Source organism: Asparagus officinalis, chromosome 3 (assembly GCF_001876935.1).
Source record: "Asparagus officinalis chromosome 3, Aspof.V1, whole genome shotgun sequence".
NCBI lineage: Eukaryota > Viridiplantae > Streptophyta > Magnoliopsida > Asparagales > Asparagaceae > Asparagus > Asparagus officinalis.
The window spans coordinates 24,155,443-24,182,081 of record NC_033796.1 but is presented as its reverse complement, the minus strand read 5'-3'; the positions used below and the strand labels follow the sequence as shown (position 1 = coordinate 24,182,081).

Sequence of the window (26,639 nt, the reverse complement as noted above, 5' to 3'; positions counted from 1 at the left end):
ACTCACCTCTTCCTCCTCCCTCACGACCACCATCATCCTCACCCTCACTCCCAGATGGAAGGCATCAACATGCCCGTGCCCCAGCACGAGCCCGATCTCAAGTGGCCCAATGGCCTCTCCTTCTTCACGGCGCTCACGGGGCGATCAGACGACGCCAAGCTACTGTTTGGACACGAAGGTGAGAACAAGGAGAGTGACGCTAATGTGGTAGGAGGGAGCAACACCGAGGACTATTTGGGATTGGAGAGCCATTCGAATAAAGCGAGGAAGATGGAGAACAGTGGGAGGTTTAAGAGGAGCTTTACGATGCCAGCAAGGATGGCGACTTCTTCGTCGTCATCGTCGTTGGATCAGCAGCAGCAGCAGCATGAGACGGCGGGGGCAGGGCAGGGGACTATGGAGTACAGGAGCTCGGAGGCTGGGATTTATTCGGATATCATGGAGACGTTCTTGGAGTGACGTGAGAGCGGAGAGTAATGCATGCATGTTGTATTAGGCAGTGATCAGGGAGAGTAAGCTGTAATTTGGATGGAATAATATGTGTTTATGTTTATGTTAATTTAATCAAGTTGATCTACCTGCATTAATGTGGTTTCCATGCGCTTCACATTATTTGATATCTTGCGAATGATGTAGTTGCCGTACGTATCAAGCTTAGATATAACTCTCCGCAGTGCCACTTAAATCTCTTATTTGCTCTCCCATATATATATGCTACATATGCTCGAGGTGATTCTTCATGAAAATGGTCTGAAGTTATAAGTAAGATGTATGCGACTCATTTATATATCACCTTCATTCTTCATTACATTTAGATATTACGTAGGCTACTATATATATGTTCCTCTGTGTTGCGTCGCGTTCAAATCGATCGATATTGTTCGAACATGATGATATGAATTTCAATGGTCTGTATGTGTGTCATGTCAGCAACATTTCTAATAAGATCATGTCACTAATATGTGTATACTTATATTGTGCGATAGCATTTTATTATGGATAGAACACCAATATGTACAATGTTTATACTAGATCTGTAATAAAGCTGAAAATGCTTCACAGAATCATTAATTGAGACGATATTAAGACTTGAGAGCATTAACTACCCATTACTGCCAACCAATGCTGGGAAAGTAATTAAGAAAACTTAGTCACTGATAAATTCATTATATATAACCTGCTGGGAAAAAAATTCTAATTTGACCACGAATAAATTTAATCATATATATAACGAGTAAAAGATAAACTAATCAAGCTGCAAATACCTAATACTATTTGATGACTGGTCAAGAGGGTCAACAGATAAATATTGGCTAAATACCCATATTGGTATTTTAGTTCAACCTCATTTGCCAAGAAGGTATTTTAAATAAAAAAATCGGCGTTAAGGCATTTTAATTGATTAAAATTACCAATTAGGTCCTTTTTCTCGTCGGCGACCACTTTTCCGGCGAGAACTCGTCACGTGCGTGACACGTGATGACTTAATCTGTATAAATACCCATATTGGTATTTTAATTCAACTCAATTTGCCAAGAAGGTATTTTAAATAAAAAACGGCGTTAAGGCATTTTAATTGATTAAAATTACCAATTAGGTCTTTTTGCTTGTCGGCGACCACTTTTCCGGCAAGAACTGGTCACGTGCATTTTAATTCAACCGGTTTTCTGACGTGGCAGTGGCAGGAAGAATAAGAGTCGATGCATTTTAAAATCCCCCATTTCTAAAATTGGAAAAAAAATTAGCGAAAAATTCGTGGAGAAATTACCGTATAAATAGAACCTCTTTCTCTTGCATCGATCCATGGCCGCGCGGGCGGTAATCTAGTCTGCAGTGATCTTCGTCTTCTCACTCTCTTCTCTCCGAATTCCCATGGCGTTTTCTTCTAGAAGTTCCTGGAATCGGGGGTTTTGGTTGATTCTGTTAGCGGTAAAGGTAAGATAATTGAGTTGGAACTGAGATCTGGAGTGAATGCGTGGAAGTTTGATCTTTGTTTTGAAATTTTTAGGGTTCAGGTTGGTTCGTTTTGGACTTAAATTGTGATTAAGCCACATCATCAGCTAAAACCGAGCCACATCATCAGCTAAAACCGAGCCACATCAGCAAACCGAGCCACATCATCAGCTAAAACACAGATTAAGTCATCACATGCCACACACGTGACGAGTTCTCACCAGAAAAGTGGTCGCCGACGAGAAAAAAGACCTAATTGGTAATTTTAATCAATTAAAATGCTTTAATGCCGATTTTTTATTTAAAATACCTTCTTGGCAAATGAGGTTAAATTAAAATACCAATATAGATATTTATACAGATTAAGTCATCACGTGCCACGCACGTGACGAGTTCTCGCCGAAAAAGTGGTCGCCGACGAGAAAAAGGACCTAATTGGTAATTTTAATCAATTAAAATACCTTAACGCCGATTTTTTTTATTTAAAATACCCTCTTGGCAAATGAGGTTGAACTAAAATACCAATATGGGTATTTAGCCTATGTGCGTGTGTGAGATGCCCAGCCAACTATGGTCATTAATTTTTAAACTTCGGTCAGACATGAGAGGTATTATTGAGCCATTAATTAATTAATCCATTCAGGATAATAGTCTATAGTTAAGTAACCTGCAGATCCGTGCGTGATTTTTTTAATGTCGGCAACAATCCAACGTACGAATTGAACCCACTTGCTTCAAGCCTTCAACCCACAGGAATTTTGCTGATTTATGAGTTCTTAATTTAAAGGTACTCTACAATATTATATATAAATTGTTTCTGCACTAATAAGGGAATACTTTAGTGGTTTCTGATCAATGGAGGTGATCCGAATGCGTTGGGATTCCTTAAGCAAGATCCTAATGAGTTGGCTCTTGCTCAGAAAAAAAATATTAGTCAAATATCACGCTAGGTAGCAATCAAAAAAAGTTTGAAAGGCGCACACGTGTTGAAAGGTGTGGATTCTGTAGAATTTCGAGGAGCCTGTCCTCCAACCGAAATTTTTTTATTTGAAACTATTACGTAGTCCAATAATTGTATTTATATATACTTCTCTTGGTAATATCTTAGATTGCCCGTTGGAGACGAATCTCCTGATTACGGCCGGGAAAACACTAGAGGCATACCTTGTGCCACACCTTGGGACACACATTCTTCTCTTAGCTACAGTGCAGGAGGCTCACTTGAGATTTTTAAATAAATCTCAAATGGGCTTCGTGAACTGTAGTTGAAAAAAGAGTCTGTTCCAAGGTGTGGCACAAGGTATGCCTCTAGTGCCACCTTACGGCCGTAGCTTAGTGTCACACTAAGAAATTACGGTTTGGGATATTGATATTTTAAGGTATGGACTAGTGACACTGACACTTAATTGAGAGATACTTTTACATGTGAACCATTATAAAAATTGAACATTAAATTCAGGGATTGATTGGGTATATCAAAGAAATTAGGGAAATATATGACATTTATTGCCTGTGTTTGGATGCGCAGGCGGTGTGTGACATGCACGCCAAAGCTTTACAAACTTCATAAGTTTCTAGAAGAGATACCCCTTTTTTTATGACAAAAAACATAACCTGGCGTCTAAAAAAGCTATTCAGTTGGATGTATCATCCTGATAAATTTTAATGGACATGAATACAGTCATGAATTAGGTGTGAACCATTCTTATAAAGCGTCCATGATCAAAATGAACAAGATTAGTGTAACAACGCACATGTTCACGATTCCGTAGGATGATTCAGGATATATAATAAAAAGATAAAAAGCGTGGACTTTATTTTTTCTTTAAGTATTCGCATCCATTCCAGACATCAATCCCATTAAAAAAATATACAGTCGGGAGCTTGTGCTGTATTTATCCTTATTGAAAGCCCTTGTTTGGCCCATAATTGTAGGGGTATGTTGTTCTAAATTCCCGAAGGCTTGGGTCTAATTCAACACTGGCCCATTTTTAGAATGATGCTGAATTTCATCCATAAGCCGTCAACACTTCAAAAATATATAAAAACCAACTAGAATGAATATATATATATATATATATAGGGAGAGGTTCAAATACAAACCTCACTATCCTAAAAACTAAAAACCTCTCCTCTCCATTGGATCTAGATTCATCCAATGGCTAAGATTAAAGCTGCATAAGGGTAATAAGGTAAAATAAACAGCCCACTAAAGAGAGGTAATTAATGCTACTCCATTTCTCAAAAGCTTGAACCACTAAAAACCAATCCTCTCACGTTCTCCTCTCTCTCTCTCTCTCCTCCATTTCCCAAAAGCTTGAACCAGCCCTCTCTCTCTCTTCCTCTCTCTCACCATCAAACAACCCATATCTGAGCTCCTCCACCCCCTGCCACCTCGCCATCATCCACCTCCGACGACGCCAACGCCGAACCCGTAGATCCGCTCCGTCAACCCTCCAAGGTTCACTCAACTCTCTCTCTGTCTTCAACATCTTGTAAAAGGTGAAATAGTTCACCTTTTAGTCTGAAAAGTTTTTTATTTTTTGAAGAAACCAGTTGAAAAACGAAGACACGCATAAGTGAATCTAGATTCACTGCAGTGAATCTCGATTCACAGCAGTGAATCTAGATTCAGTATGTGAGTTGTTTGTTTTTTACCATAAAAAGCGTAATTTTTTGCTGTAAAAGGTGAAATCTTTTCATGGTTTAAAATTTTATAGCTTGTTTTCTACCATAAGTTTCTTATTCTTTTTGTTTAAAAATTTATAGCTTGTTTTTTACCATAAGTTTCTTATTCTTCAATATAATCCAGATTCAATGGAGTGAATCCAGATTCACTGGAGTGAATCCAGATTCACTGGAGTGAATCCAGATTCACTGGAGTGAATCCAGATTCACTGGAGTGAATCCAGATTCACTGGAGTGAATCCAGATTCACTGGAGTGAATCCAGATTCACTGGAGTGAATCCAGATTCACTGGAGTGAATCCAGATTCACTGGAGTGAATCCAGATTCACTGGAGTGAATCCAGATTCACTGGGATTCACTGGAGTGAATCCAGATTCACTGGAGTGAATCCAGATTCACTGGAGTGAATCCAGATTCACTGGAGTGAATCCAGATTCACTGGAGCGAAAGCTTGGATGGTTTTTAATGAATTGTTGAAGAAATAAATGCATGTGCTGTAATTTTGAAGAAATAAACGCATGAGTGAATCTAGATTCACTACAGTGAATCCAGATTCAGTTATGTGAGGTGTTTGTTTTTTACCATAAAAATCGTAACTTTTTGCTGTAAAATGTGAAATCTTATCATGGTTTAAAATTTTATAGCTTGTTTTTTACCATAAGTTTCTTATTCTTTTTGTTTTTTATTTTGTGCATATTTGCTATTTGTGATAACGGTTTCAGTTACGTAAATCTGGATCAATTCAGTGATCTTGGATTCATCCACATGAATCGAGCTTCAATATAATGCAGATTCAATGGAGTGAATCCAGATTTCACTCAGCGAATGTTGGATGGGAGGAGCTTCGGATCTGGGTTGTGTTGAAAGAGGGTGGCGAAGGAGATGGAGAGACGGCCGTCGGGTCTGAGGGAGCGTTCTCGTTCGTCAGACGCTTCCGGTTTCGGTCGGGGGAGAGGGAGCTCAGGGGCAGTGGGTTGAGGAGCGGTGAGGAGTTGAGTGGGTTGGTGAGGAGGCGAGAAGAGAGAGGGGGCTGGTTCAAGCTTTGAGAGTGAGGGAGGAGAGAGAGAGAGAGAAGAGAGGAAGAGCGAGAGAGCAGTGAGAAGGTGTAATTTAATTGTTCCAATTGCGCGCGTCACATTAATGATGTGTTATAAATTTGTCGTATATTTACTAATCTGCCATTGAAGCGTGGTAGGCCAGTTGATTAGATAGTTGGAGGGTTAGTTGTTTTTAGTTCTCTATTCTTTTTATTAGAACCTCATCCATGAGTTATATATATATACACTAAGTATGATATATTATAATACATATATATATAATAGGAATATGGTATGCTTGGTACAATCACAAAAAAATTATGCTTGGTCAGTGAGAGGTGTCATATCTTCATTCACTTATTTCAAATATCGGGACAATTCACATGGGTAATGAGTGGATGAGATGTGACAACAATCACTACCAAGCATAAAATTTGTGGCTTAGGTACCAAGCAATACATATTTCTCAGTACTATATAGTATATAACTGATATATTATATAGCAGCCCCTTAATGGGTATAGCTTGACTAATTAGTTGATATATGAGATTAATGGGTATCTTTGTCATAGGAGGAGATTTCCTCCTATGACGCCTCTAAAATCACATGATTGAGCGACATTATGGATGATCCGCTCCGTTGAACTTGATCTACATATTCTAAAACCCCAACACACCAAGTTTGGGGTGAACCCGTCGTCGTTTGACCATTCATCCACTCGTATCAATTTTAACGATTTTGAATGAATAGAACTTTTGACATGGCTCGATGGAGGGTCAAACGACGACGGATTCACCCCAAACTTGGTGTGTTGGGGTTTTAGAATATGTAGATCATGTTCAACGGAGCGGATCATCCACAATGTCGCTCAATCATGTGATTTTAGAGGCGTCATAGGAGGAAATCCCCTCCTATGACAAGGATACCCATTAATCTCTCTCTCTATATATATAGTAATCGTGAAGAAAGCGACAAGCGTGCTTATTAACCTTACAACAGTCATACTTTAGTTTTTCTGTGCCTCTCATATAAGAAAAACGTATTGATATTATTTAGCACTAAATAAAGTGTAGTAAATATTGCAGCAACAAATATTACTTGCAGTATTTGTTACAACAACTAAACTAAAAAAATCATTATTTGTATATTTTGAAAGTATATATTTAGGAAATAAATTTTCAATTTAGATTGAAGGTTTGGTTAAATATCAAATTATCCAAAAAGAAAAGACATAATTGTATATAGAAACCTGGGTGAAGATGATTTTTCTATTTGGAATAATTTTTTTTGGTGAGGTGGAATTATCTTATATTTTAAATTTCCTTTTGAAGGTTATACCTTTTCCTCTTACCAAATTTGTAGTAACATTTGCTATAAGTTTTTTTTTTACAAAATACAAGTCAATTGATCTCTTCTAATTACAACGTTGCAAAACATATATAAATCTGATGGCTCTATTTACTTTTGCAACTTCATCTCCATGGAAACAAAGGACCCCTTATAGTAACCAAGCCTTAAAAGCATTTGAGTAAGCACAAGTGCAAGAATATTGGTTCTACTTATTTTGGATTTCTTAAATATTTCCATTATTATACATCCTCCTAATTTTGCCCTTGCAAATAAAAAACTATATAATTTTTGACATAATTACGAGAAAGGATTCACAAGCTGATCAAAAAAGGAACAAAAAAAATTGTACAAGTTTTTTGTGCTTGGTCTGCTAGTATTTAAAGTCAGTATACCTTCCAACTTACTATGGCAGAAATCAACTGAGGACATAAAGCAAAGAGCCCTCGGCCCAGCCCGTCCCACAAAAATGCCCAATAAAAAAAAAATCTACCAGGAGTCCATTTATGCAAATTCCAGAAAGATGTAGGGGCTAAAAGCAACTAACCAAGAGCTGAGAGCAGAAGATAAAACATAGGTGACCTCTTCTTTTCTCGTTTCGCTCCCATCACCTCCATCATCAGCATGGCTGTCCTCGGTCTCCATCTTCCACTCCCACCCATTTACCAAGCCCCATCCCCAAAATCCTTCTCCCCTCTGTTGACACCTCCACTTCGGCCCACTCCGGCCCGGCCCAACCTCCGCCTCCGATCCAGGGCCGGCCCAGTATTTTCCGTCGGCAACGAAGAGGCCGAGCTCCGCGTCTCCGTCGATGAGCAGAAACAGCAGACAGAAGTGGAGGAAGTACAGGAGGCGACGCCTGAGGACTTGGAACACGTTGAACAGATCAAACGAGTGAGTAATCTCAACAAAAATTTCTCAAAAACGAACCTTGTAATTGGTTTATCTTTAGTTGGAAGATTAACCTTTTTTTTTAATGTATTTTTTGAAGGTTTTGGAGCTCCTGCGAAGGAACAGGGACATGACCTTTGGCGAGGTAAGATTTTGGGATAAAATTCTCTCAACAAATTGCTCATTCAGTTATGGTGTGTTTGGGAGTTTACAGAGAAGGGAAGGAAAGGTAAACAATGGGAAGGGAAGGGAAGGGAAGAGAAGAGAAGAGAATTGTAATATGTTGTTTGAGAGTTGAGTAAGGTGAATGAAGGTGAAAGGAAGTAAATATATGTAAACTTACATAAATGACTTTATACTAATAACACATCAGGCCTTTTATTTGTTTTGATGGGGGTAAGAATGTCATTACACCCATTTACCCTCCTTTACTCTCCTCTACCGCCCAAATCGTGGGGAAGAAAACCAAACAATTTTAACCTCCTTTCCCCTTCCTTCCTCCTCTCTACCCTCCTTAAAAAAACTCCCAAACAAGATGAAAGCCTCATTTCTCTTCCCCTCCCCCTCTCTACCTTCCATCCAAACAGGGCATAAGGGAAGGGAGAGAAGGGAAGGGAAGGGAAGGTAAACAAAGGGAAGGGAATGGAAGGGAAAGAAAAGGAAGAGAATTGTAATATGTTGTTTGGGAGTTGAATAAGCTGAATGAAGGTGAAATTAATATAACTTGTTTGAGAGTAATAATGGAGGGAAGGGAAGAGAATGAATATATATGTAAATTTACACAAATGATCTTATACCTCCCAAACAAGATGAAAGCCTCATTTCTCTTCCCCTCCCCCTCTCTACCCTCCATCCAAACAGGGCATTAGGGTTTTCTTTACCCGTGTAATTTTAAAATTATAACTGGTGGGAAGTTGGGAAATTTTGGGAGGCAGTTGGGGGATATTACTGGGCCAGGTACCAATTCTTTAATTGAAGAATATACATTAGACATTTTACTAGATTCATAGGTAAACCCATTATCTTTTCAAGCGTGTTTAAATACGGTAAAGCCGCAAGTAGCTGCAGCTGTAAATTAGCTATTATGTGTTTTTATTGTATGATGGTTGCTATTTGAGGAATTGAAGAATCAATAATTTGGGATCTGATTCATCGCTTGGGCTCGATAGGTATAGGGGTTTTGAGTGCTGCAATAAGAAATTGGATACTGATTGTAAATATGGCTAGGATTAGAATTTCTGGAGCCACAAGGAAAAGAAGAGGAGAAGGTAAAATAAGTTCAAAGATGAAATGGGTATTAGGTTTAAGACTTGATCAGGATAAGATTGTTCCAAACGAACAATTGTATATGGAGAAGAACATTAAAATAGTTGATGAGTGGAGAAGAGAGAGTAAGGAAGCACCGGAGAATTTAGAGTCTAAGATTTTCATGTCTTCCAGGAGTAGTTTGGACATATTAAAGTGAATTTTTATGATGCTTGTAGTCTTGTAGAAGAGATGGAGATTCTCTGACTCACTTACATTTTCAGTTATATTGGAAATGTAGATTGGATTCTTTTGATGCCGCTATTTTTTTTGGAATGGAGCCATTAAAAAAATTCAATGTCAAATTACTTAGTCAATCAGTGATGGAAAGATAAAATCAACTTTTAAGTAAAGGGTATTGATATAGAAGTTCCTATGACTATGAGGCACCATTTGTATTGCTATCTCCAGTGATAATGAGTTCAGTGTGTTCTTCCCTTAAAGTACCATTTTTGCCATCTTATAATTTTAAATGGACAAGAAATTGCTTTAGATATCATTTGCCAGTAGTTTTCATGTTCACATTTTGTTAATTATGCTGGAAGTTTGGGAGAGGGCTCCAGACGTTTATTTCCTAGTGATAGTTCTTCTTAACAAAATTGACACCAATGCCTGAAAATTTAATGCTTAATATAGTTTTGAATTGATTTCCTTCTTCAGAGTTCATGGTTTGCGGTACCTCTGAATTCTGCTCAACATTTGTAAAACTTTAAGATAGCTTTTTGGAATCCTTATTTTATGATGTGAAACCTATATAAATTTAATTCATCATGTTATAACTTTTCAACAGATGTCACATGTTGTACTAGATATCTTCATCGTAAAGCTTTCATATAAAAGATTTGATCACAGAAAATCATTTATACTGATGTCAGAAATCGTTCCACTTATACATCACATGATTTAATGCATGAATTTCTTTACCTGATCTCGAAGTTCTCTGCTGAGGACTATTGTGGAGCTGGCATCTGTCTGATGCGTGACATTTTTGTTCTCTAATTCTTTATTTTTTTTAGATAGATACTTGCAAATGCAAAACTATAAACCCATCCTTTGTCTGTTTCCCTTTACAGGTGAAGTTAACTATCATGATTGAGGACCCTAGAGATGTTGAACGGAAAAGATTGCTTGGAATTGAGGATCCTGACGAATTGACAAGAGATGACCTGGCTGCTGCTTTGGAAGACGTATGTGCGCAGTTCTGTAAGATGCATTACTTCAGATCCTTTATCAACTGTCTATATGTCTGGTTAATTGGCTATGATTTAGATATTATTATTTCGTGTTTCGTCAATCTTACATATTTTACCTGTAGTTACTATTTTTCTTGAATCATGTTGCAAGCTTTACATCCTTGCCTATTGGAAGCTTGACCAAATCCTAGCTCCATTCTTTTGAAATGACCCAATCTCCTCAATCATGAATGTCATTCTCTTGTTTTTTTATCTTATTCTACATGGTGCTGTGAAAATAAATCGGGTCTTTAGTTTTTTTACTATAGAAATAGAAACTCATCCCATAGCTGTACTTGACCAGTGTATTTGGCTTCGCTTCTCTCATCCTTTGCCTACATGCACGGACACGGACTAGTACATTTTAGCGGATTTGTCGCATGCTCTTTTCTTTACTTCAGTTTCAGAGAGGGTAGGTTCAGTTAACCTTGTTTCCTAGAAGTACTAGACCTGAACCATCTTTTTGGAATATAGCTACTAGAAGGTTATGCACCGGAACTCAAAAGAAATCAAAGAAATTTGAATGGCTGTCATGGGTTCTTCTTGACAGATCACTAATTGGATACTAGAGGAGTTGGCCAATCTTTTTCTGGTATATGATATTTGTAAGTTTACGGGTAGGCTTATGAATTATGATGCTAAGAAGGTGCTCAATTCCTTTGGTGGCTTGATGGCTTCAGGGATGGAAATTTACCATGTAAATAAAGATAGAAGATTGCAAGCAGCATTGCTAAAGAATTTTGAGAAGCTGGGGTCTCAGTACAAGCAGAAGATGGTTTTCGATGGTCTATGAGGACGTAATTTTCAAGAGGGAAACTTCAGAACTTTTTCCTGTGGATCAAAAGGTTCAGTCTGGAGTGTCCAGAGGGAACCACAGTTGTCTTCTCACAAGTGATTTGCATTCCCATTTATGATATTGTATGGTTGGCAGACCTAATTGTACTGTCTTTTGATTAAGAAGCATTTTCATGCACATACCATCTTCTCTCTTAGTAGGCAAATTTACATATTGCAAGTGATATGTTGCTTCAATATCAATTAAATGAGGAAATCTAGTTTAAATTATGTATTCCAAAACAATGCTTATTTTGTTCGTCATAATTTGGTAGGTGAATGAAGGTATAATTCCAGAAAATCGTATGGCTCTTCGGTTGCTTGCTGAGGAGATGAATCAATGGCCAGATCTTGAGGTATAACTATATCTGCACATGGTTTGCTAAGGAAACTCTCAATTTTTTAAGAAACTTATGTTTATATAACATGTTAAAATCACAACTAGCGCCTTTTAAGTAATCACGCTACTTCCTTACAATATTCATTTAAGCATATAATTGATGTATCTGCCACATACCTGTATTTAATGAAGACATAACGATTTAAATTAATTGAATCGTGCCTCTCCATCTCTTAGTTAATGATAACTATTGAACTAACTTAATTGTGATTCTCTGTCTCTTGGTAACTTCGTTAGTTATCATGGATTTAAAACTATGCACCACTTTTAGGATAGCCTTCTACGCCTAGCTCTCTTCTTCTCAAATTGCTCAACTTTCAGGTTTGGAGTACTCACTTTTCTTGAGCCTGTTACCATATCCATAAACCTGTCTTTCATCCCTTTACACCTGCTCCCAATTCCTAAACCTGTAATCTGCATATGACAATATCACTTGTGTATTTTATGTACTTAAAAGCCTGTTTGCCAGGAGGGTTATTTTTCCAAAAAGATGAAATATTTTGCATGAATTATATGAGTAGAAGCATGATATAGGATATTGTTGCTTCTTAAAGTTTGTATTTGTACTCTGCTTTTCATCGCACGTCTCAAGGGAACAATTTTGGAGATCGTGTTTCAAAAAGAATTATACTCTAGTCCCTCGCAAAAGATAAATATCGTTTGGTCATGTTGCTCTGAGGATTACCAATTCGAACCAACTAAATTGCATTGCATAAAGCACCCCGAAAATTTTCCCTTCTGTTACATTAGGAGCCCGTGGGCAACAATCACTTTGTGTGAAATGTTATCAAATCGAAATTAGTACTGTTTTCTGACCTTCTAGTTGGAGAAGGAAAACTAATTTTGGGGCAAGGTTGGTCTCTATAATTTCTCTTATAAAAAAATTTATTTTCTTAGGGTGGCTCTCAGAAATAAACTCAAATACTTGTTTACTTATCCTTCAAGTTCTACTTGGACCTATGAGTCTATTTCCAAGTGTTCTTTTTAGGAAGGTAAGTACCAACCATAAGAAGTTGTTGAATTCTTTTTTACATCTTCCGTCTTCAGCTTTCCCTCTTTTATGGCCTGCCAATCCAAATACATCAATATTTACCTTTATTGACCTCATGGACTTGCCTCTATATCGATATCATTACTCATACTCTTCACTTTGTCAAACCTAGCATAGATGGTTAATAGTGTTCTTAAATAATCCATACGTACTGTTCCTGGGACTGAATGGGGTTTGCTGGGATTTCTATTACCATAGAAGTGGAGTAATCCTTCCCAATGACTTCTGTACAGGTTGAAGCACCAAAGACAAAACCCCGGAAATCTCTTTATGCAAGAGCTACAGACACTGGAATCGATCCTCGAGAAGCTGCCAAGAGACTAAATATTGACTGGGATACTGCAGCTGACATTGAAGAGGAAGATGACAGTGATGAGGTAGAAGTACCCGCAGCAGTGGTAAGTCCTATTCAACAAAATCTTTTCCTACAAACTGTTTACAGATAGTTGGAACATTTCAAGTCTGAGTTCACTCTGATGTAATTTTTTTAAACCATCATACTGGATTCAATCCCACGACATATTCCGCTGTAGACTTGAATTTTGCCGTTATGTCATATTGTAGCTGATGCTAAAAATTCATGCTCCAAACATGTGCAGGGATACAGTGCTCTCTATTTGGTGACTGGTTTGCCTATATTAATTGGCATATCTGTTGTATTGATCCTTTTCTACAACTCGTTACAGTAGCAATATTCATTTGTTACTAAAGTTAGTTGTTTCTATTAATTGGAGCAATAGATGCTCAGGTCGGCTTTGACCTCTATTTTTGTAATAATATATGTTAAATATCTGAGTGATACAGTAGAATATGCTCTGTATATCAGGTGTAGGTAATATGTATCACCTTTGTATTTGAAACCTTGTATTTGTACATAAAACTATATTCATGCTGTATTTGGCTGCATTATTACCTTTCTTAGTTCTCTGGCTAACCTGGTCAAGTTGCAAATCATAGTGCTGGACGTCGAAAGTGAAGGATGCAGATCAATCTTGGAAATTTGATTTTATTTCAGAATATAAGACCTTCTAATAATACTTGCAAAATAATATAGCTGACTTTTGGGATTGCAGTGCACAGTGCTACTTTGGATATTTTATATGCAAGTAGTTTTGGTAAGTGTTTTTAGTTTCCTCTTTCTTTAGCTCTCTTGAAGGCCTACCAGTATCTGTTATTATTAGATCATGTAGTGTCCTAAATTAGTCTAGCCCATTACTTTTATCAGACTGCAGCAAAGAGAGAGACGATCCTTGGTCAGTGGCTTTTTCCTCTCACTTTTGGACTGCAAACTTGGATAATATATCGTTTGGATTTAAGTAGTTGGAAGTTTTTTTGTTCCTCTTTTCTTTCTTTCTTGCTTCCTTTCTTTCTGCTTAAAGAAGCCTCAAGAAAAACTTGAGTTTGTATTTCTTTTGGAGGACTGTCACAAATTATCACAAACCAAACCTGTCATGTTGAGAGCTTATCCAGTATTAATTTATTTGAAAAAAATGTTGTCAGTTTTTCTTTTTTATGCTTGTTGCTTGTACATGTATAAACACTGAATACAACTATCTCGTACCTTATTCTAAAAATATTACTTACAATGCTCATTTCTCAAGTTCCTTCAGTAGATATTTATATGGCCAGTTGAGTGTTTTCAATCCTTTACTTTTATTTTCTATTTGTTGCACGCTTGTTTGTTTTAACCTGCCTATAGGTGTGCTCTTTACTCAAGCTAGGGTACATAAGTTTAAGGATTATTATGTATGGTCCAAGCTATCACAGATCCCGAACCTGTATAGTTTCTTGAAGATCACTACAATTAGCATAGTCAAAGGCCTTTTATTTTACCAAAGTTCCCAGGTATGAATTCCTTTGAGGTAGCCATGTATCTCTCCCAGGTATCATAGTCTTCATCAAATATACAACTCTACTTTATGTGTTTATTAAGGTTAATTTTACTTAACTCCCTAAACTTTGTTTATTCCACGTGATCTTGAATGTCTGACTTGACTCTTTTGAACTTTTTAAGGGTTAGTTTGGCAAACTACACAAAGCTGGGCCAGGATCAGTCCTGGTTTTCATTTGGACCAGCACCTTCCTGGTCCAAATGAAAACCAGTTTAAATGAAAACCAGTTTAAGACCGCTATTTGGCCTATGAAAACGTGGCCAGATCTAGCCCTGTTGTTTGCCAAACAAAAAATATTTCCAAACTAGACCCAGTTTGAACCTAGCCCAGTTTTGAGAGATTTCCAAACACACTCTAAGTTCCCTCAATAGAACCCCGTGACATCGTTATCATTCAATGGGGATATATAGAAATGTCCCTTTTGAAAACGGTAACTTCTAATAAACTGAGGGGCATTTTCTTCTTCTTCTATCACGTGCTTAGCATTACTCTTTTTGTTGGCGTGTGTGTGTGGGGGTGTTTTTTTTGTTGGTTGTGTGTGATGTGATGTGTGTGGGGGGGGAGGGAGGGGGGGGGGAGTGAGCAAGGTTTAGGGAGGTTATTGCAGAATTGAGTTAAGTTCAGAGAGGTTATGTGCAACACCGCGAAAGTTCAGCGGGGTTAAGGGCAATGAACCCTTTCTTTAAGGTATCCTACAAATCTACAATACATGCAGAACACTAAGCCAGATCATGCTCTCCATCTTCCCAAGTCAACTATCACTCCTTGAAATACTACTAACCAACCATCCTTGTTAGTTTTGTTCATGCAATGGTTTCCTCCAAAATATTTGGAGAAGAAGAGGACGAAGAAGATGAGCTTAATACAAATGCGGAGAAGCAAATATCAGTGGATCCTATGTCATTGCAACATCCACCGCCAATCCTTCCGCCATTGATAAAGCCCAAGTTCATCAGCGCGAGCCTTCCTGGTTCAGCAACCTCATCACCAGAATTCAATTCCTCTGGGTCCAATGGCTTCAAGAAGTGGAGTAGTCAAGCTCAAATGCTTCATCCAGCATTTCATCAGGCGTTGGCTCGTCAACAATCTATGACGCTTTCAAGAAGCAAATCCTGTGGTGATGGGCGATCATCCCAACCTTCTGATGAGTTTGATATTTTGTCCAGAAAACAACATGGTTTCCCTGATCGGCCTCCTAAATTTTCGATATCTGAAAGCAGCTCGACAGTTTATCAAGAAATGACTCCCCAGAAAGAAGAGGAATTCAAGTGTGGGGCATTGTGTTTGTTCGTGCCTGGATTTGCTAAGAAGAAGCAAGAGAGAGCCAAAGAGGAACAGGATGAGGAGAATGACGAGGATGAAACTGAAGCGAAAGAAGAAGAGAGGGCATCAAGGGTGGCTTCTCTTGAGAAATTTGAGTGTGCATCTTGGTCTTCTTCTATCATTTTAAGCGATGTCGAAGATGATTATGAAGATGGCATCAATGCTTACTTCGACTTGCCACTGGAGCTCATCCGAGGAGGTGGAGGACATGACACTCATTCTCCCGTTAATACCGCATTTGTGTTCGATAGAGAACCAAAGGGGGTGCTGAAAAAGAGCAACTCGAGATCGAGGAAATCAGTTGAATGCTCGCATAGACACGTTAGGTTTTCTACATCTTCGCCAATGTTATATCCGCCGTCACCAGATTCTGGTTGTATGACACCGAGGTTTTTTAGGCCCGGTGAGGAGTTGCATGCTGCTCTTCGTGAGGCACAGAATGCATATTTAAATTTCTAGCATGTTATGGCTAACTTTCCTAAATAAATTTGATGATTGTAGTAGAGAAGTTGAAACTATTGGTTATGCTTCTATATTTTGAATGAGGAGCTGATATTTTCCTGCTCCGCTGTTTATCGTTTGCTTTTGTTCAGGTGTAAAATTGACATCGTTGCCTACGGTTTCGGGCAACGGCTTCTTGGGCTTTTCTTAGATTCCTATAAATTCTAGCTCTGAAGTAGTCTGCTATTTAATCTGTGGGCTTAATTGCCTAATCCATGGATGTTTGTTCTACTGCAAAGTAGCTACATCATGAGATTGTTCTGCATCCATTGTGGGCTGCTTTTTATGGGCTTACCCCTTTCTATGGGCTGGTTTTTATGGGCTAATTTCTTTTTAAATCCTAACTATGTTATGTTCACCTGACATTCCACCATAAACCCTAACCTAACTATTTTTTTTTCGAATTAATTTCAATGTAATAGTGTATTTTTCATATGCATCTAATGGCCTCCTCTGAAATCTTTAATTAAGTCCTCAATCAAATATGATTATGTGAACGATTAAAAAGAGTTCATCAATTAGATAACAATTATATTTGTACGTTTCTCTTGCTTATATAAATTTCTCATTTTTGTCATAATGTTTTGTTTGTTTTGTCTAAATATTGACAAGGACCTTCATCTCCGAAGGAACGCATATCCCAGTTCCATCGCATCCAAGAGGGACCACTAGAAATCGTTCAAGCCTTTCTTTTGAAAAGACAAATCTTATACGGTCACAAGTTTGAAAGAGATTCGCCTGGAAAAAGATCTGAAAATGAATCAAAGCTGTAAATAAAGTGGTGGTTAATTTAAGTAAAAGATGCTTTCCCTCTATATTTAGATCCTAATCACGAGATGAGGACATAAAGGGATTATTGCGAAAAGGCCCATCATAAGGGAGCTACGGGTCGTATAGCTTTTAAGGCTAGCCCAAATTCAATAGAAAAATTCCTCAAGGACCCAAAATATGGGACCAATAGAGGGGACACATGAGGTGTCTCACTCGTATTGGATAATGAGTTGGTCATCATTAATGATAGTCAACTCATTATCCAATAGGAGAAGAACACCTCACTTGTCCCCTCTATTGGTCCCATATTTTGGGTCCCTGTAGCAACCTATGATATCAACCTATATCAAGCTCAGATTTCCTTCTTTTTTTAAGACTTGTTTCTTAAAAATCACAAAAGTAGGTCAGAAATTTGACTATTGGATAGCTTCATATTGATGAAATAGTACTTTTATGCATCCAGAGTAAGTTTTTTTTTTGTTAAAAGAAATTAAATAAAAAAAAAACAGTAAGACGTGTTTGGAAATGGTCAAATTGGATTGTAATCCATAAGATCTTTTACACTCTAGGTTATGATTTCACAAAATTTTAGATCTCATTTAATAATTCACCATAAATCCTATATTCTTTTTGGTCATTTTGATAATAATGACATGTTATAATTCACCATCTAACAAACATTTACTACCGAAAATGAGCTATGATCTATCAAATTTACCAAATATTCTGAATTATAATCCACTTTGGATTATAATTCGAAGTTTTCAAACATGCTCTTAAAAGAAATGTAGTACTGGCATTGGGGTATAGTGTTTGATAAGGCACAAGATTCTGATTGTAAAATTTGTAGACTTAAATTATGGGTTCTTTTTCTTTACCAATTATCTAAGTGGTGGTAAATATTCATAAGTACCAACTCGATGGAAATTACTTGAATAAATACTTTTAGCACTCAATCTTTCTAATATATGTTTTGGATCACTTTTTAAATGCATAATGGTGGAAATCTAAACTTGATTTTCTCTGATATAACCTTAAAGTTCATTCCACCGCATCTAAACTTTCATTAAAACTCATTTCTTAGATCACAATAAATGAGATGCGTCCAAAAAGAGGAGGGAAAATAATAATAATAATAATAATAAGGGAAATATGATTCTAAGAAGCCACCTTAAATTGAATCTAATGATGCACCTTCAAAATTAGATCATACGTAATCAATTTACTCAATCCACTCTATTCATTTTGATCTATATGATTCGGATGACATATAAACCAAAAATTAGTCATATTGGGTTGTATTTACTAATGCATCAAGTGATAGTAAATTTAACGGTTTTATGATAATACAACCAAAGAGATAATGAAAAATATGTGTCAGAAATATTTAAACATCATGATTTTTATTTTGTAGATGCTTTAAGATATTCAGATAATGATGAATGGAGCGGATCGTCCATTGAAATAGCCCAATCCATACATTGAGAGGTGCATCCTTAGATTCAGTCTAAGGTGATTCCTTAAAATCATATTTCCCTAATAATAATAATAATAATAATAATAATAATAATAATAATAATAATAATAATAATAATAATAATAATAATCATAGAAAACATAATACTTTTGTGAGCAAAAATAGCACAAGGTTGAATTATGAGAAAGTTTCAGATTTGAACCCCCTTCATAATCTCTACTTGAGAACGCCATAATAATAAGCTATTAACTGAGGTCGAAGAGATAATTTGCCAGCAACTTTTCAATTTAAAATCTTTTATAAAGAAAATTGCATATGTTCCATAACTGAAACATGCAGCATTTATAGTTTGACATTATCATCTCTTGTTAATTGCTTGTCACAAATTTTCATCACACAATTAGGGTTTCTCTATTAATTTTTACGAGTTTGACAGTCTGCCAACGATATTTGTAGCCACATGCAATGCAACCCAAACAAAAATGTCGGCGAAATTCTAGCAGTAGTACGCGGTGGCACCGTTGTGGGTTCCCATCTCAGAGCTGGAGGGCAATATTAATCACAAACATCACTGTTCGGCTACAAAGTTAGGCTAAGTTGATCGTTGCTCATAAAAGCTTATGAATATCTCATTTCTCAATAGAACTTTCAATGATATTCATATTTTATGAATAGCGATGACTACATTATTCCATTTATAGTACTTCTACAGTACAAAAGAGAACATTGTGCGGCCCAACCTATTTAACTTTTTTCAAAATTGATGACTCATCAAGAGAGTCAATGCTTCTTTTTTCTTATAGTGCGGGAGTAGTATAGAAAAGTGTAGCGTAATTATAATCATTCATATTTTATTACGTTAATTTTTGAATACCCCGTTAACTCTTGGTTTTTTTAGGTAAAACCCTTGACTATTTCAATTTCAAAAAAACCTCTGAAATTTGAAGAGCTCTGGATAACCTGAAATTTTTTTATTCTCCTAAACTCCTCTAAGGTTTTTACGTCAACCCTCAAAGCAGCACCGTTAAGGGGTTGTTTGGTTCAAGTAAAATTTGAAATTTAGTGTGAATTACAAATTTTGGGATAAAAAAGTGTGCTTTTTGGGGGTTTGGGATTTCATAGTCGGTGTTTGGTTCAATAATTTTTTCAGAATGTTGAATCCAACAGAGCAAAAAATACCCAAATTTGAGAATTTGCTAAATCCTCTCAATTAGAGAGGAGTTGGCAAATCTCATAAATGGGTATGCTTGCATCTCTTTCTATACCCTTGTGTTTTGTTTTTTTTTTTTGTGGGAGATAACCTTAACAAGGTAAGGGGCTATTTGGTTCAACAAATTTTTTAGTAATTGAGGTGGATTTGAAATTCTTAGAGCAAAAATGCCTGATTTTCATCTATGGGATTTTATATAGAGTGTTTGTTTCAAAGCAAATTTTGGCTTTAGTGTTATGGTAATTTACCATCTAAAGATGACGATACCGAAAGATTGTCTGCAAATGCTTTAAAAAGACATGGTCCAAACCAGCTTAGAGGCCCAAAAGCCCAGCCAAGGGCAAGTCTATCTGCCAGCCGAACAGACAAGTCATTTTTTGACCAAGGGTCATCATTACCAACTCGAAGTGCGGGATCAGTCGGTCCCTCGTAGTTAAGACGACTCCTCGAGCAGACGTCTCGACCATACATGTTTTCGTCAAAAGTTTCCTTCATCATTGATTTCATTAAAACTTCAAACGTTACAAATGAATTCAAATAACGAAAATAAAAATTACAACTTTCTTGAAAATAAACACAAGATCCGTTTATCGTCTCTTGCTTGCGTGGGTCTTTAGCCTGTGACGGGGACGTCGATATCCGTGGACTACCTGGCAATCAGATCTGATCCAGAAAAATCGGGCAGAGCTTCGTCGATCCGCGAGGAGATCTAGAAACTTGGAGCGCCTATCTCGGATAAAGCGAGATATTTGCTCTTCTTAGGATTACCGACGAGGGGTAATGCTAAGGAACGGATACGGGTGATGTAGATCTGATGAAGAACTCTCTTGTGTTGAAGTGCTCGATCACTCTTGTAGGCTGTCTAAAAATCACAATAAATAGCTGATCCCCATCAAAACACCGATGATGGAAGTTACAATCTGACGACTTCCAGAAGGCTACAATTTGAAGACTTTTACGTAGATCGCTAAAGGTTACAATCTGACGACCTTCACGATAACTGATGGAAGCTCTAATCAAACAGCTTTCATAATCAACATCGGGAGTTACAATCTGACGACTCTCACATATCAGAGAGCTAAAGCAAAGATTACAAAATGACGATCTTTACAATGCTTCGACAGAAAGAGACTACAAATCGACGGTCTCTTCAAATCAAGCTGCGGAAGTCCTCCCCGCACACCAGCATCAAGACGCACCGCGTTCATAGCCACGAACGCAGCGCAAACATAGCTCCAAAAGCTGCAAACGCAGCTCAAACGCAGCTGCCATCTGCTGCCAAACGCAGCTTCCAAGCTACCAAACGCAGCTCAACGCAGCTCCAAGCGCTGCCAAACGCAGCTGCCATCTGCTGCTCAACGCAGCTGCCATCTGCTGCTCAACACAGCTCCAAGCGCTGCCAAACGCAGCTGCCATCTGCTGCTCAACGCAGCTGCCATCTGCTGCTCAACACAGCTCCAAGCGCTGCCAAACGCAGCTGCCATCTGCTGCGCTCCCACTGTGGTCGCCAGTTTATTTTTGTCAAAAGTTGCCTTCATCATTGATTTCATTAAAACTTCAAACGTTATAAATGAATTCAAATAACGAAAATAAAAATTACAACTTTCTTGAAAATAAACACAAGATCCGTTTATCGTCTCTTGCTTGCGTGGGTCTTTAGCCTGTGACGGGGACGTCGATATCCGTGGACTACCTGGCAATCAGATCTGATCCAGAAAAATCGGGCAGAGCTTCGTCGATCCGCGAGGAGATCTAGAAACTTGGAGCGCCTATCTCGGATAAAGCGAGATATTTGCTCTTCTTAGGATTACCGACGAGGGGTAATGCTAAGGAACGGATGCGGGTGATGTAGATCTGATGAAGAACTCTCTTGTGTTGATTCCACAAACAACTCTTCACTCCAGCAGGGCTTCGCCAATTCTCCAAAAATCCAGATCCTGAAAAAGTGAGGCCTAAGGCTTCTATTTATAGGCAACACCCCTGGGGCGTCCCCAAAAATCTAGGGCACCCCTGGGGCGTCCCCAAAAATCTAGGACACCCCTGGGGCGTCCCCAAAAATCTAGGACACCCTTGGGTAGGGCTGAGCACGGTTCGGTTCGGGTCGGTTTTTACTAAATTTTGAACAACCGAACCGAACCGCATATAATTCAAAACCGAACCGAACCGTTGCAAGTCGGTTCGGTGCGATTCGGTTCGGTTTGTTCGGTTCTAACTTCATTTTCAGAATGACTTAAACAGTAGACTTGCCAAATGCTAAATCAAATAGAACATATCGTGACGGGTAAGGGATCCCATGAATATTAAATAGTTGTATTTCAGGGGTTGCCGACTTAATTTGGAAAAACAAAAGGGGAAAAAAGGAACAAAATCATCATCCATGAAAACATATATACCAGAAAACAAATTAAGGATCGTTATCAAAACACAAACTCAGAAATCATAACAGAATAGGAGTGCATAAATGAACAGGAAACTGATAGGCCGATATCTCAACTTACTAGCTGCTGTATCCAAGGAAATAAATCAAAATTAAAGAATAATAACAGTCAGAAGCTTGAATAAGAGCAAAAGATAAAGTTTATACCTAGGAATTGACAATTGAGGAATGAGGAAGAGGAAGAGGAAGAGGAAGTGAGAGAGGTGGACCGTGGAATTGAGGAATGAGGAGTGAATGAGAGAGTGAGAGAGAGGAACTGAGGAGGCGATTGGGAAAGGGGGAAGGGAAGTTTAGGTGTTTAGGGTTTGAGAGTCTGAAACTTTGTCTTTGGGGATGGGTCGGGTTTGAGCAGAATGGGTATTTAGACAATGGGGTATTCAGTCGGTTCGGATCGGTTCGGGTTGAATAGTTTTCAACCCGACCCGAACCGCCCTATTCTTAAAACCGATTTTTTCGAGTCGGTTCGGATCGGTTCGGTCGGTTTTTTCGGTTTGGACCGAACCATGCTCAGCCCTACCCTTGGGGCGTCCCCAAAAATCTAGGACACCCCTGGAGCGTCCCAAAAATCTAGGACACCCCTTGGACGTCCCCAAAAATCTAGGACAGTACCCCTGGGGCGTCCCCAAAAATCTAGGACACCCCTGGGGCATCCCCAAAAATCTAGGACACCCCTGGGGCGTCCCCAAAAATCTAGGACACCCTTGGGGCGTTCCCAAAAATCTAGGACACCCCTGGGGCGTCCCCAAAAATCTAGGACACCCCTGGGATGTCTCCAAAAATCTAGGACACCCCTGGGGCGTCCCCAAAAATCTAGGACACCCCTGGGGCGTCCCCAAAAATCTAGGACACCCCTGGGGTGTCTCCAAAAATCCGAGACACTCCGCTGTAAATTCTTCGTCCGAACTCGGATTTTAGTGATTCGAATTGTGTTGGAATTCTGACGAAGAGTTCTATCAGCCCCGATGGTTGGATTATCTGTAGAACGAACGAGACACGAAAGGCGTTGTTCTTTTTGTAAACATCGCGGGGCTCTCGATTAGCCTGTGCCTTCGTTATTCCGAAATTCTGTCAGTTCACGTAGTTCGTCGGTTCACTTCAAACGTTCACCGACGTCAATTGAACTCCTATGAACCAGATGGTGATGTTCATTGTCGTTCCTTAACACTGAGCTATTCGTGGAGACTTATAGGCAATTTTCGATGCCTACAGATACCCCCTCCAAAGCGTTCCAGACTCGTTTCTTTTATAGAAGAGGCTGGAATACTTTGGATGTGATTGGTCCAGTCCCTCAGTTGGTGTAAAGGACTTGTAGTTAGCTTCAACTCTTGGCTCCTTCGATTTTCGGTCTATTCTATGCTTTGACGAATAACCGAAGTTCTTCCGGTGCTGTTTGTGTGGATCATCATTCACCGTCTTTACTGCTGCATTTATCACTGGTTCATGTTGGAACCAGTTCAAGGGAACAGAGCCGAAGCTAATCGACACTGCATTCGCACCCACTTTCTTCTCCTTGGGTTGCTTCATAGTGATGACTCCGACATCGATCAGAGCTTGAATCTTGTCTTTAAGGGCATAGCACGCCTGCCTTGGTAGGATGGTGCACCGCTCTGTAGAATGCGCAATACTTTGGATCATTAATTCTTTTAGCGTCTTCTTGATCCTGGACCGGAGGCAACTTGATCTTGTTGTTCTCGATAAGATATTTAAAAATACCGGGAAATTCATCCTCTTTGAATGAATAGACCTTTGGAAACTTTGGTTCTGAAGCCTTTTGCTTCTGGGGCTGTTGCTGCCACCTTGATTGCTGTGGCGCCTTTTGTTGTTGCTGTTGCGGTTGTGCTTGCACCTCGAATGTTTGATTCGCGTCCACAGCATTCGCATGTGCTTTTCCCTTTCCCTTAGGGACAAAGTTCTGTTGCGGAGCGTTATTTGCTATTTGGCCCCTTTTCGCCTTCTTCCTTTTAAGGAATCGTTCGGCACGTTCTCCTCGCACTTTCAAGTCCTTCCAGGTCTTTGGTGGCGCCATTCCCATAGCTTCGAGGATGTCCAATGAAAGATTATTGTGACAAGTCTCGAGAATAAAGTCTTCGCTGACCGGATCCCTGCAATTCATTGCTTTTTCGAAATCTCTTCACGAAGTTCTCGACCGTCTCACCATTTTTCTGCTTCTCGTCAAATAGAGTACCGATTGAGATTTCGGTGTCGTCATCGAAGAAGTTTGTCAGAAACATATCTTCCATGTCGTCCCAACTGCTGATACTCCCGAGCTTGAGACGGCAATACCAGTCGAAGGCTGCTCCGCGAAGAGTGTCGACGAATGACCGCACCATAAGAGGTTCATTCCCAGAAATGATTCCTAAATGAGACTTAAAATATATTAAGTGTTGGGTAGGGGAACCCTTTCCATCAAACGGCGTAAAGTTGATTAAATTAAACTTTACCGGATACGGAATTGATTCCCACTCCCTTGGGTATGGACATGGTATGCCGGACCTCTTCACTTCTTGAGCATTCATCAACGCGTTGATTTTGCTCTCCAAGTCCTTCATCTTCTTGTCTTCACTCGTACCTGTCTTTGAGTGGCTTCGGGGAGAGGTAACGTGGTCCTCTTTTGCATTATCATCCACGGGACCGCTTCCATTGTCGTTGTTGACAGGAGGGATATTTATGTTGACATTATTCTCTTCCCGTTCATTCTCATCTTGATTCTGATTATTGCGTCGACTGGGTTCTCCTTGGTGAATTGTCAGTGCCGTAATTTTCTGGTCATGCATCTCTCTCATCCGTTGCATGGCCATCTCCATCTCGAACTTGAAAGTTTCCTTCTGCTTATTCAGGGCATCTTCAAGCATCTTGGTTACTTGCTCGGCGCTGATCATGAATGACTCGTAGGGTTGTCCCACACTAGAAGCCGTGTCTCATCGGACGATAGCCGAGCAAGAATCTGAACCAGCATCTGACACCTCCTTTTCCAAAGGGAGTCCCTTTTGCATCCTTTGGTAATTCTTTTGCGTATTGATCCCTGATTGCGATCGAGTCACACGCTGTGATACTCCGGCAAACCGATCTGGACCAAATTGTCGTGTCGATTTCCCTCTGCCGGTCATATTAGCAGACACCTCCAGGAACTCGTCCTCTTGGCGAACAGGCTTCTTCCTACAGAAACGCCTTGGCTTGGTCTCGGACGTTCCGATGGAAATTCTTTCGAACACCGAAACTCTCCTTGGGGCTTTAGCGCAGCAGCATTCCGACAGCACCGCCTTGATTATGTTGGCACACGGACAGTGAGAATCCGTGTCTCTGGCGTTTCTCTTCCGAGACTTATCCATACCCCCGGCTCTATAGTACAACTCGTCAGTTTGATAACTGGAGCAACTCATAGAGTGTTGGCATGACTTCCCAGGTATAACACAATCATCATCAGACGAATGTGTTTCCCTCTGGGGATATGACGCTTTATTAGCGTTTTCAAAAGTCGCTCGTTCAAGTCTACGCTTTTGCGAGTGTAAAAACTTAACGGGCTCTTGAACTTCGACACGCAACCCAATGCGGTCGGCAATAGGGGTTTTCCCTTTGTTATCTATCTTGGGGGAATTAGCACGACCCCCAGTCGGGTTTATCAATTGGGGACCTTTCAACGGACCCAATCGCTCCTTGACAGGTGCTTTACCTCGATTCCCGGGTAAAGGACCGAGGCGACCTTTCAAAGGAACCCTGGATCTTGAAGAATCCACGTTCTTACCTGGTGTTCGCCGTGAAAATTGCCTTCATTTAATTCATTGTTATCTCAAGTAATTGCTTTTTGGTTACAAAAGATCCGGTTTTTTTAGATCCGGTTACAACGAAATCAAAGAAAAAAGCAAAAGATTACAACTTTCCTTCCGAACAAATCACGAGCTCCTGTTTTGCGGTCGCTCGCTTGTGTGGGTTCTTTGCCAACGCCGGGGTTAATCCGTGGACCACCGTGCGATCTAGATCCGGTCGGATCTACACGATTTGACGGGTATTATTTCGCAAAGGAAATAATAGCCCGGGGGATTAATTCACCAAGGAAATAATCGCCCTTAGTTCTCGGGATCAAAGGCCAAGCTTTGATCCGGAGTATGATCTCGTGTAGATCTCAGATCTGATCTCTCTCTCTCTCTCGAACTCCTGCCTTTTGTGATGTGGATGCTCGTCGAGAACCAGATCTGAATATTCAAGTCCTTAAGTCTTCAAAACTCCAAGCTCAATTCTCAATTCGGCAGAGTTTCGGCTCTCAAAGTTCCAACCTTTGAACAAATGAACCA

General features: G+C 39.2%; 2 protein-coding genes and 1 pseudogene across 2 annotated transcripts; all 3 read left to right on the top strand.

The window, feature by feature from the left end:
* LOC109833431 overlaps positions 1-596 on the top strand; it is a 3,373-nt pseudogene extending 2,777 nt beyond the window's left edge.
* On the top strand, positions 7,565-13,660 carry LOC109833430 (protein CHLOROPLAST ENHANCING STRESS TOLERANCE, chloroplastic). The gene is made up of 6 exons (XM_020401094.1): positions 7,565-7,920; positions 8,018-8,062; positions 10,296-10,409; positions 11,564-11,644; positions 12,973-13,137; positions 13,339-13,660. Exons 1-6 carry the CDS (start codon positions 7,651-7,653, stop codon positions 13,426-13,428), a joined length of 765 nt encoding a protein of 254 aa, XP_020256683.1. The 5' UTR covers positions 7,565-7,650; the 3' UTR covers positions 13,429-13,660.
* Positions 15,259-16,500, top strand: LOC109832158. The gene has a single exon (XM_020399596.1). The coding sequence runs from the start codon at positions 15,442-15,444 to the stop codon at positions 16,411-16,413; it is 972 nt and encodes a 323-aa protein (XP_020255185.1). The 5' UTR covers positions 15,259-15,441; the 3' UTR covers positions 16,414-16,500.